At 38.0% G+C, this 12,433-nt stretch overlaps 1 protein-coding gene across 1 annotated transcript; it reads left to right on the plus strand.

Annotated features, from left to right (window-relative positions):
* Positions 1–409: 409 nt before the first annotated feature.
* SPC25 (SPC25, NDC80 kinetochore complex component) lies at positions 410–3,583 on the plus strand. Its single transcript, XM_010285310.1, has 6 exons — positions 410–563; positions 652–717; positions 1,522–1,668; positions 1,818–1,922; positions 2,232–2,330; positions 3,337–3,583. Exons 1-6 carry the CDS (start codon positions 410–412, stop codon positions 3,459–3,461), a joined length of 696 nt encoding a protein of 231 aa, XP_010283612.1. The 3' UTR covers positions 3,462–3,583.
* The last annotated feature ends 8,850 nt before the right edge of the window (positions 3,584–12,433 follow it).

Raw genomic sequence — 12,433 nt, forward strand, 5'->3', positions numbered from 1 at the left:
TCCGCCGCCGTTAACGTCCCGTTGGGCGGAGAAGGGGGAAGCCTTCGAAGGTGCGAGCCCCGCCGGAGGACGACGAAGGGGTGGGAGCGCCCCGGCGGCAGTGGGGCGCGGTGCCGCCGAGGGCTGGCGTGACCCTGGGAACGGCTGTCGGTATCGCGGCAGTCCCGAGCGCAGGGCCTCCTCCCGACGCGGGTAACCCGTCGCGGTGGAGTAGCGAAAGAAACGTAGCTCCCACTGTTAGTGCCTGTTGTAGTAACAACAAAAACAGCTTAGGGTAAGAGGTTTTAATAACAGGCCAAGAAGATAAAAACAGCCCTGAAGGTTTATCCTGTAATAGCGAGTTGTAACTGCTGCGATTGGCTTGTGTGCCTTGACATTATTTATTGACTTACATGTTTGTCGTAGCACTATGGCTAATACAAGGACAGAAGATGAAATAATGCTCTTTGAACGAGAAATGAAAGAGTTTTGGACCAAATTAAAAAGCATTTATGGCACTGAACACATCAATCACACTTTAGCACTGAGAGATTCATGCAAGGAGTCCATAAAAGCACTTTCAGGTAAAACGGCTTTATGTTCCTGTTGCCTCTGCTTTTTCCAATTTATGATCAAACTTCTTCAGATAACAGAACTAACTTTCCATTACAGAGAAATGGTCCAAGAAGCTAAAAGAAGGGGACCTGATGATTGATAAAATTCAGGAATATAGCAATGGTACAGTATGGTGGTGGTTTTTTTTTCTTTATATCTAACATTTCTAAAATTGACTTAATACAGCTGAATAATATGTCTAACTTCCCCTTTTAAGAGGTTAAATAGCAAAGTCAGAATGAAGACAGAATTAAAACCAAACGTTTGGTTACAGGATGTAAATTGCAAGTCAAAAGCAACTGGTTGGAAAACTTCATTGCTAATGCAAAAACATAAAGATCAGGTAAAAGTTTTCTATATAATGGTTCTGGTTCTTCAGTATTTAAAACAACAAAGTACCAGAACTTGCTGACTGCAATAGGAAAAATAAATTAGATTGCTTAGTAAAGTTAGATATTGTGAAGTTACTTATGCCTCTTCCATGTTAGTAATAGAATACAGTCAGACTATCAGTCTGGGATTAACTACATTGAATTTTGTAGTTAAACTTCAGAATATTGGGTAAAAATAATTGCCACTCTAATATCAGTCAGTGTTTCCATTCCTTGCTTTCTGTCAAATTGTCTGGGGACAGGATCCACCATCCACATGCTTTGGAGATGTATACAGTGCTATCACCAGAAATCAATTGCATCCGACTGAAGTATTGGAGGAGCTCCCTACATGATAGCTTCTCTTTTGAATAACTTTCACTTTAAGCTTTTATTTGATGCTCTCAGTATAGTTATGTTGACTTCTCTCTTCAGCTGAGGTAGCATGTATTTCACTAGGTCTTATTGAGTCATCTCAGACTGTATAAACAAGTACTCAACAGCGGGGTCCTAATTAATAAACTATGTATGTTCGTATTTTCTTGTCTTCTTTCAGAGATTCTCCAGCAGAGCCAACGCGTATCAGAAAATGAAGAGCATTTGACAGAAATAAAATCTAACCTAAATCATGAAGAAGATCAAAAGAAGGACTTGACTGACAGCATCCAAGAGCTTAAAGAAGAATTGATGAAGAAAAAGGAAAGTAAGCAAAGGATAAGAAGTAAATTTTCTTAATTATAGGAGGAATTGTTTTCAACACTTGGTCTTCATGAGTTTTTCTACTTGCTCTAGAAATTTTATGTGCTTGTTTTACCTTTACTTTGATATTTATGGCGGCTTTTAAAATTCTAGTAATATCTTCTAAAAACAAAGCCACTAAGGAGAGAGTGGAACGACTATGCAAGTCTAAAGTATTGTTTGAAGAGCGGCTTGGACTGGAGATACGCAGGATTCCCAGTAAGTTTCTATAGCTTCCACAGTTTCCATGTGCAGTGATGCAATATGGTTAATGTTGGATAGTGTAGTGAAGAACATACTAGCTTAGACACTAAGAACTGTTTCAGCCCAGGCATTACCATTGTCTCTCAAATGGCAAAATATTGTATGGTAAAATGCATTTGTCTTTCCAAGAGACCAGGGTTACTTAATTTGTAAGTGTTATAAGAATATCAGTTGAAACTGTAGCTTAATGTGATTTTAAGTTATCATTGTGATTCTCCAGCAGAGGTTAATGGTGCTAATTATTTCTTTTTGTGTTTGCTTTAGATGAACAATTACAGTTTATATTCAGACACATTGACCACAAAGATCCTGACAAGCCATATGTGTTTACCCTTTCTATAAATGAACAGGGAGACTATGAAGGTATGTAAATTTTGAGTGCTTAAGCAAGAGGACAGAATCTGATGCCCCTATTTGACAAAGGGGAGAGGAGTAAAGTGCAGTTTAGTTGTAACCTTTATCTTTCAATTTCTGAATGAAAAACCTTGCAATGGTAACATAATTCTTTTTAAATTACATTTATCTTGTTAACTTATATGAAAATACAACTGCTTATCTTCCCTCCATTTGTGGAGTTGCTGTTTACTTTGTATCAAGCAAAGCAGGAGAGAGAATAGATATGCAGAGATAGATGCTTCAGGTTGTAGTTTGTTGCTTCTTCCCTTTATGCTAGAGTGAGTGCCTTTATGCCAACAGGCATATTTCAACCTGTTTGAGAAGCCTAGAGGGCAGAAAAAAATAGGTTCCCCACTACTGTGGGATACACTTACAGTTGTGTGCCATAAGCAGAAGGATTAAATCTTGAAATCCAGCATTGCTCTTCTGCAAGGGTGTAGCTTTTTAGATCTTAAAGCTGGTTTTGCCATATGGTTCTTCAGTTAGGAAGAACAGCAGTGGTAATTTGAGTACTGTGCTGAGTAGCTTCTAGACGGATGCTGCTGTTGCTCTGCCATGCCTCTAGGTATGGACTGAACAGATTTCTGACTTTACTAATTCAAATCTAAACTGTGCTGAAGTTAGAAGTTTATCACATGCTGGGCTACATCAGCATTTCACTTTTCAGGCTGCCTGCCTGCAGATCGACAAAAATGTTTAGGAACGTGTTTCAATTTTTGAGCAGGCTATGGACTACTGGGAATTGCTGTAACAATTCAAGCAGGAGCACAGCACTGAGTGGGAGGTCTGGAAGTAAAAAAAAATTGTGTGTTCTTGGAGGCTTTGCTGAAAGAAATAGGTTACACAAAAAATACTGGGCAAAGCTAAAACATACAAAGATAACAAACTACATTAGTATTTCATAAGCATGGGAAAACATTAATAATGAATTTTTTATAATAGTCTAATCTTTTGGAAATCTGTGTCATTTTAGTGACTTCCTGTTCTCCTCCTCTGGACTGTATAGCAGAGTTCCAGCTCAAAGTGAGAGAAACTAACAATTTTTCTGCATTTGTTGCCAACATCAGAAAGGCTTTCACTGCTTTATCGTATAAATAGTATGCATAAAACTAGCTTTTACCTTTCTTTTTGGACTTTTTTTTTTCCTTCCTGTATTGTGAAAGTATGTATTTATCCCTTTCTTACTCTGATTTTTAAATAAAGAAAAATAATGAAAACAATATTTTAGTCCCCTGTCATTAGAGACATTTTTGGGTCATTCTTTGAACAACACTATAGTCAACTATTTCCTTAACTCAAGGTCTCCAGGCATGTAAATTTTGATCTAGTAGCAAGTAGTTTAATGATGTAATCATCTCTCTTTAGCTACCCCAGGAAGATATTAAAAATAAAGTATTTCCTGTAATTTATGTCTCTTCCAAAAGCACAGATGTGTATGTAGCTAGAATAGGCCTGAAGCCTACCAAAATAATGGACTGGAGCTTAGCAATTACTCATTTTTGGATCATTCTTTGAACAACACTATAGTCAACTACTTCCTCCTTAACTCAAGGTCTCCAGGCATGTAAATTTTGATCTAGTAGCAAGTAGTTTAATGATGTAATCATCTCTCTTTAGCTACCCCAGGAAGATATTAAAAATAAAGTATTTCCTGTAATTTATGTCTCTTCCAAAAGCACAGATGTGTATGTAGCTAGAATAGGCCTGAAACCTACCAAAATAATGGACTGGAGCTTAGCAATTACTTCAGTTACCTGTGGCACAGGTCACTATCTTAATTTTTACTGTCTTGTACTCTTCAGTGTTACCACTCATTTTCATTCATGTAAATCATTTTTTCTTTTGGTCTATTAAACAGTATATTTTACTGCCTATTTCAGATTCTTGTCTGGATGCCTATTTCTGTTGTCAGTAACAAACCCGTTTGATGTGCGTGCTATTCTTGAATAAATCTCTTAACGGAAACAAGTCTGAACTTTGTATTGATTTGATCAGGAGCCCTGAAACAGAACCCTGCTGTAGCTCAGAGGTTCCTGACTCCCAAAACACCCAGCTGGGCAGAAAAGCTGTCCTGAAACTTGAACTGCAGTGGTGAATGAGTAACATTACCAGCCTTAGTGTTTTACTGAGTGTGTTAAGAACAGACTAGTCATATTTCTTTATTGCATAAGTTGCATGGCAGTGAAAGACTATTTATCGTTGTCATTGGAAATCTTAAGATAATGTATTAAAGTATGAAATTTTGTAGTTACAGATAAATATTTTGCAGCTTATCAGGAAGACTATTGCTGCCACAGTAATCAGCTTTAATGAAAACTATTCTTTTCCCTATCTTATTTGTAAAGCATTTTCCTTTCCACAAAATGCTTAAAAGGACAGCTGCAACAAGGAAAGAAAATTCTTCATTTGATAACATGGTTCAAATAAAATCTTACTAAATTCAGTCCTGGAAATTCTAGTGAAGTAGAAGACCACTTGAACTGAAAACTAATGATGATCCCTCTCACAACACATATCTAAGTACATAAAAATACAGTAAAAAAAATCCAACACTTGGAAAACCCTGTGGAAAAGTATTTAGAATTCTAGCATTTCCTAAATAATGAAAATAAGCCTTTAAAATATCTTTTTGAAGACTGTTCCAAATTGTTTTTCAGTAAAAAGAAACTTCAGAATATTTTCTGTGAAGTGAAAATTCTTCATTTAAAAATAACTCAACTTAGAGGTGCTCTCAAAGCACCTCACCTTCCATGTTAGAAAGCCCACGCCTTCTGGCTTCTCACTAACAACGGCATTGCGCCTGTATCCAAAATGACTGTATTCATTTTTAAGCATACTCCTGCCCTTCTCCACAGGTCTCTGCCAAGCAACTCTTTAATTGCTCTGGAAAGAATGAACTTCAGGATGTTCAACTAAATATTTTACAGCTGTTGTATGGAAACAAAAAGACAGGCAGTACGCAGCCACCTCATTTCCATGTTTTCACATAGAGCTGTTGATTCATTAGGGGTGTACATATTGCTCAGATGGACTCTACAGCATATCTGATTTGATCATCACAGGAGAAAAAAATTGAAACACGCTCTGAGTAACAAAGAAAGAAAAATGCTCAGACTTACTGCTATTTTCTTTTCATGTTCATCCCAGGCATGAGTTTATTGCTTCTGACAAAATTACTTTGCCAAGATAGCTATGCACAGAACATAAAATATATGACAACCACTGGACTGGAATTTACATTCCTAGGAATTATTTGCTAGAAAAGATGATGTGCTTGGTTGTAAATGTTCTGTGCATATGCCTAAAGCAAGAAGTAAAGTTTGAAATGTTTACTGCATGTAATTTAAACCTTTACAGCTCCTTTTGGAGTTTGAATAATGAACCTGTTCATATATTTGCCAAGGCAAATCAGATGCAGATCTTATTTCCTCTAAAACAAAGCCAGGCATTCCAAAAGCAGGTAAAAGCTATGGAAGTGTATACAACAGATTTGTTTCTTTGCTGATTTTAAAATATGAAGTAAAACTGGCTTGTGACATCCCTAGAACAGCCTTAATGCACTTAGTGCTTACAGAATTTCACACACCTGTGATGTGTGGCAATTTGGAATTTTCCATTTGTTATGAAGCTGCACAATACAGTGATATCCAATAATAGTAAGGACAACTAGGATAATACTATACATTGACCCAACAGATACAATTATTGGGACCTCAGTGTACTAGATAGTATGCAAATACAGACTGAAATGCTCCAAAGGGAAAGCTCTGGAGCTCAAAAGGAATGTGCAGCTGAGGGACTATGACACACAATCAACCAGCCCCCTCCAGTTGTTGCTAGTGCTCTGTTAGCAGGATCAGGTTTATCTTAAGGCAGACATAGATTTTAGTGAAGGTCAGTAAAGGCTTTATTCATAAATCAGTTTGTCCAACCCTAAATGTTGCCTTCCCTTTCAAACTGCTGACCTGTACTTAGCTACCAAGGGCCAAGCCTGAGATCCACGGGCCATCAACTAATGCTGACCATACAGAAAACTGCTGATGTACTAGTGCTCAGCACCTTATCAAATTTATCTCATAATATAATGCAAAAATCTGGAAAAAAGGTGTTGAATTTATTAGATACTGGCAATACACTGTTGGGAAGACAAAATAATATTACACATTAATAACATATGCACTACAATGCATTTAATCATGTTTGTATGCTAGCTGAAGGACAGATCTGAGAAGGAGCTGAATTACTGTAAGAGTCCTTCTGGCTAACAGAACATTTTGATTACACACCTACTCAACCAGGAATTGAGGTGGTTAAGCTGATTTTGTTGACATTTTTCATAAACCCTCCTGGATGTTGCTAGACATATTTTAAAAAGCAAACAAACAAGTATTGGCTACACTTGTGAAAATTAAGAAAGACATAGAAGTTATGCTGTGCTTCTGTCATATTCCAATTGTGTTCTATTACTTACTGTCTTCTCTAATGGTTCAATAAACTTTGTGCATTCATTCAGTACCTTGACATTGTCTAAATTAGTCCTGTCACTGTAATACTCTAAAATCACTGTGAACTCATTTGTGAGCGATTTATAATTTTTTAAAAGCCTTGCCGAGCCCAATATAACAAACATATGCACCCATAAATCACCTAGTCTCCCAGGCAGATTACAGTACATTTTTAACTGTACGAATAAACCATACTAAATAATTATGGTAATACTCTTACCTTTTTGAAGGCAATAGTTGCAATCCAATTACATCAGGCTTTACTGCTGAATAGGCTTGTATGCCTGAAAGGTTGGGGGGAATGGCTCTGACTGCCAGACAGTGAGACTCCATTCTTTTTGGCTTTCTTATTATCTCTAATCACGCTAACAATTATACACAAAGAACCCTTTAGAATCTTGAGCTTATAAACAAGTTGTTCCAGTAGAAGCAGAGGTAATGAAACCTGATTTCCTATAGACCTGTGGTTTATGGCCTTAAAGGGTGCCATTCTCTTCACTGCAACATACCAACTCTCCTTTACAGTCTCCCTCGTGGGTGAGGGCCAGCACCACTCCCGAGTTACGCTAGTTTAGCCTCTGCCTGGCTGCCGCTAAAGCCGCAGGACAGCGGTTGCACTCTGCTTACCCTTCCTTTGGTGTGGAGCACCGACTCACGGTTCTCTCCTTTCCCTGGTTGCTGATTTTTAGTACCCTGTCAGAACAGTGATAGCTGCCACACGATCTCCTTTTCAAATTTGGGTTAATCGAGCAATGGGTTCAAAAGTTGTCAGGGAGACCAACTATGCTAAAAATAGTGTTTAATCATGGGAGTGCGTAGTGGTTTTTTTATATGACCCTGTATCTATTTTAAATTGGCTATGCACTGAACTGATGAATTGAAAGAAGATGCAATTAGTGTTAATTTGAATTCCTTCCCCTTCAGTCACAGCATGGTGAACAATGCTAACTGCAATTGACTCACCTGTTTTGTGACTGTTTGATGGGTAACTCTCTACATGAAAACATGCTCTTCGACTGACTTGCCTCCATGAATTCTTTTGCACTGGCTACTGGATCATGGGCTCAATTTTTCACTATCCAGTACCTTCTGCACCAGAGCTTCAGCTGGAATAACTGGCTTGGCAGAGAAACAGGCCTGTTGAATGAATACCAGCTATACATCATTATTGTTTTGATGTAGATGCATGCTACACTTATTTTACACTGATGGCAATTATTGTTAAGGATTCCAGGCATTTAAGAGCAGACTGCATAGATTAAATTTTTAGCTAAGTGAGGAGTAGGTAGTAGAAGTGATAGAGGGGTTGCCTCGTGGGTGGCATACTAGCTGTTTTAAGTTAAAGCACAATACATTCGAGTAAATGCCTACCTCGTAGGTTAAAAATAAAAACAGGCAAACAACGAATACTTAACTTTCCAGATGAAGCCAACAAGAGATAAACTTCCTTGATTAACTCCATGTCTGACACAGCCCCATTAATGGAAAGACAATGCAGCAAATTGGTAATTGTACTCTTTTAACATTAGTAGCAGCATGACTTACTGGCCTGTATTTTCTTATACTTGGCACAAAGGCAAACAAGCCATCTGATAAAATCTTGTTTCTAAAGGAAAGAGGGAAAACCTCTTCTGATGTACAATCCTCAACCCTGCCATCTGCAATCTGCAGGAATTAGCTGTCATTTTATGCTCCAGCCTTCTCTAAGGTTAGTCCGTAATTCTGACAGTCTGCTTGGGACTGGGTTACAGTAGGGGCCACCTTTATGATAAGTGCTCGGCTAATGGCATCGCAATGCATCAAAATACCAAATTTATAGTCAATGTCCATGCAATTTACATGAGAAAACCGGCTTACTCTCCTCAGCTGCTCCTGCTGCAGTTTCCCCTCAACTACCATTTCTCAGCTGTATTGTTTTGTGCAAAACAAGCATTAAAAACTTTCATCCAATCTTGGTTTTGATTGTGCATTAATCCTATCCAGATGGCAGCTGACATCACTGTTAGCAATCCATTTTTCATCTTCCAAATAATAGTTAGAATTTTATAGTAGTTACATCTATCAAATCTTATAGATGAGTTCTTACATAAGAATTCTCCCATGCCAAACAGCTCAGTTTGTGCTGGATACTTGGACTAGTTGCAAGAGTAGCACAGACCATCATAGATTAACTATGAGCAATCTCAATGGTTCACATGCTCTTTATCTGACAAAATTGATTTCTTTGAAAACATGGATTCAATTAGTGGGAAATTGCTATATAGAAAGGGGAGCAGCTATTTAAAGAACTTCATGTGAAGAGGAAGCCGTTTCTAGTCTGGATGGCAGTCCCGGCTGCTTTTTACATACAGGGGGTACGACAACTCAGGTCATCACTTCCTCAATGTTGCTGAAGTACCAGATGTTGGACCTACATTTTAAGTGATCTAGACTACTAATGTGCAAATCCTTTTCCAGAGCTGGCATATGGATTAGGTTGTCCCATAAAGTAACAGCTATGGGCACTGGTTGCACTTGGAGATTGTTCAGTGAGAAACCGCATACAAAAATAAGATACAGTAACATCTAAATGCTTGGGCTGAATTAAGTTTAAATAAAAATTAGATGAGAGACATCACAAATATAACTGTAAAATAACAAGCCTTTCATGCAGGAAGCAGCTATTTCAAAGATAGCTTAGGAGTGCAACAGTAATTAAAGTAACTATTACTGGGAGTTAAAAGGGGAGGTTATCTTTAAAGCAAGCCCAGAAACAGGACAGAAAGTTGCTACTTTGATTAATGAAGGAGGTAGCCGATGCAATTTTAATTAGGGAAGGATCACATTCCACCTCTGAATTTCAGGATTATTTTTTCATGTGGAGAGATTGCAAAAAGTTGCCTAAATATGGTAAGAAATACTATTGTCATGCAGTTGTATGGGAGCCTTGCTCAGTCCTATTTTGGAATGAGTAAAAAATAAGCTGCACAGTATTTTATAGGGAGAATACCTTATAGTTATGACTCTCTAAAAAATACCAGAGGTACAATGGTGTTTTTCAGATGTTTAAGAGAGGATATTAATTTGGGAATGTAAATATCTGTTGCCAGCAAGTAGCTTTAAAAAGTATGTTATCTTTTCATCTAATTAGTGAACTATAGCACTAATATTACAAGTTGGTCATGCTGCTCTTACACATTTAAACTACAATACTCAACTATCTTGTAATACTTGATTTTATATTGCATTTTCCAGAGACTAAAAGCTAACAGTTCTGTGTCCCATATTAACAATTACACTTGAAAATCAGTACTTCACAAACACTTAAGTGTTGCATACAAACCTGCATTTAAGCAATCCCCCTACAAAAACCACCAAAGGCTTTGCAGACTCAGGAGTGAAGACGACAGGTACAAAACACTTCCTCAAGCATGTTTCATCCTATAGCTATAAAGCCACATCTATGGTACACGTTGGAAGGTGTGTGAGCCTTACCCTTTTTCCCTGCTCCACTGCACAGTGGAGAGGCCTCCTGTGGGCACTGTTGTCTTCTACTGGCAGAGCTCTGCAGAACTAGGTCTGGCACGGCACATGCCTTAGGTACACCATAACTGCCTAGTTAATACTTACTAATTTGCCTTGCACAAATGGGTTTTGGATTATTGGAATTCACTTTTCACAGGGCTGCAACCTCTGGATTTTACGGCCCAGGGAGGAGGGCAATCACTGGTGCAGTCTAGATGTGCAAGTTCACCCAGTGTGGATTCCCACTTCGTACCTACTACACATACCACTAATTCATTTAATATCTCTTACACTTTTTAATATTGTGTTCACATATTAAAATTCCCCAGCATGGGAACTCTATGGAAACCCCTCCACACAAGCTCCCGGCCTCTGTCCATCACAGCATGATGAGCTACCGCATCACACAGGCACAGTCATGTATTTGTACTCCTTCCACCCACCTTCTGTATCACAGGCGACTGTGTCACCACCTTTTAGCTCTCCTAAAGCAGCACAGACTTCCTGTCTTCTTCTTCCGAGAACCACTGTGTTGCTTGTACAGAGGGACCTTTCCAGGCTTAAAGGCAATATATCAAAAAATTCTTGCTCTTTTTCACATTATCCCGAACCGTGTTCTGTATACAGTGGCTCTCCCTTGTGCTACATATGTTGAGGGGTATATGTGGAATAGGAAGCAAAAGACATTAGACAAGCAACTGGACAAATTCCCACATAATTAAATCTCTCCATAAATCTCTCCAATAAACAAGACTTTAAATGCCATATTAAATGCACTACAAGATTCTCTCTATTTATTATCATGGAGACATATTAACAACTACACTAATTAGTTCTTTAAACACAATGCAAATCCCCAGGTTTACTTCTCTTCTGGAGGCAAAACTTCAACTAATGTGTTGAGATTCCTGTGTAACTGGTATTTGTGTTATAAGAACTGTTGCCTCAGTTTTCTGCTGAAGTTGTAAGAATGTTTTCATGCATCCCATTTAGAAGGACTTCCTCATCATCTTTTAATGCTGTATCAGAGCCTGCCTGACAAAGGTACTTTGTAGGCTTTACTTTGATGAGTGTGTGAGAGCAATTCCAGCTCAGTTCATTGCTACACAATGATAGCTCCATGTTTAAAAAAAAAGGAAACACATCATTACCCCTCTTCCTTTTAGCAGTACTGAAAAAACATACGAACCCTGCCATAAATAAGCAAGCAGATTTGGTCTACTGTAATGGTAGAGGTCTGAAAGATGCAGCTTCCTTAGCAAAATCAAGAGCTGCAGCTTTTTCTCAGGAGAACCGCTGTAAAACAGTGTCTCTCTTCTCCCACTTCTGGAAGTGGTTAGTAGGTGGTGCTTTGCTGACTGACAGTCTAGCTCAAAAGATCTGAGTGAATATCTACTTTTAAGAAACTCTGACCACCTAGACTGAAAAAAGACAGCTTTTCCAAAGTGGTTCCAGCTGGACATTCAGAAATTATTAACATGCAAAATTTTACTTTTGAAAGCCTAGCAAAATGGTCTTTTTTAAATAAAAATATTTTAATTTGTATAGAGAGAACTTATCCTTCTAACACTTACTGTTACAAACAGTTTCATATAAAAAAATAACATAAAATACTGCAGTGATGATCTCAGCAAAGACATACTTGGATCTGCTCTAAAAATGCTGGAGTCTGCAGTGTGGATAACAATCCTTGAGCTAAAACAAAGGAAAACATTGTTTGCATTTCGTAGAAAAGAGAAGAAAATAGACACTACATTCCTAATACTTATGTTTATTATGAAAGTGTCTCCAAATTGAAATAGCCCACAATACTGATTGGTTCCAGAGATTTTTATGAGGAGTAATTATTTTCCATATTAAAAAAACCAAAACAAAACCAACCAAGTTAAACATGAAATAATTCCCAAAGTTCTACACAACAGCTATACATTAAAGGACTTCTAGCTAGCACATCACTGTGTCTGGGACAGTGGAGTTCCTACACATCACTGCATTTCTGAAAGAGTTGCTCAAGCACAAGATTGTCATGAAAACACAGCTGAAATAGTGTCATCTGCCTCA

Source organism: Phaethon lepturus, unplaced genomic scaffold, assembly GCF_000687285.1.
Source record: "Phaethon lepturus isolate BGI_N335 unplaced genomic scaffold, ASM68728v1 scaffold2684, whole genome shotgun sequence".
Classification (NCBI taxonomy): domain Eukaryota; kingdom Metazoa; phylum Chordata; class Aves; order Phaethontiformes; family Phaethontidae; genus Phaethon; species Phaethon lepturus.

What these genes read in the sequence shown, in the direction of transcription:
- SPC25 (XM_010285310.1), top strand. Translation starts at nt 410, where the DNA reads ATGGCTAATACAAGGACAGAAGATGAAATAATGCTCTTTGAACGAGAA. An exon ending in AATTCAGGAATATAGCAATG is followed by an intron (nt 718 to 1,521) that starts GTACAGTATGGT and finishes GTCTTCTTTCAG; the next exon opens with AGATTCTCCAGCAGAGCCAA. An exon ending in ATTGATGAAGAAAAAGGAAA is followed by an intron (nt 1,669 to 1,817) that starts GTAAGCAAAGGA and finishes TTAAAATTCTAG; the next exon opens with TAATATCTTCTAAAAACAAA.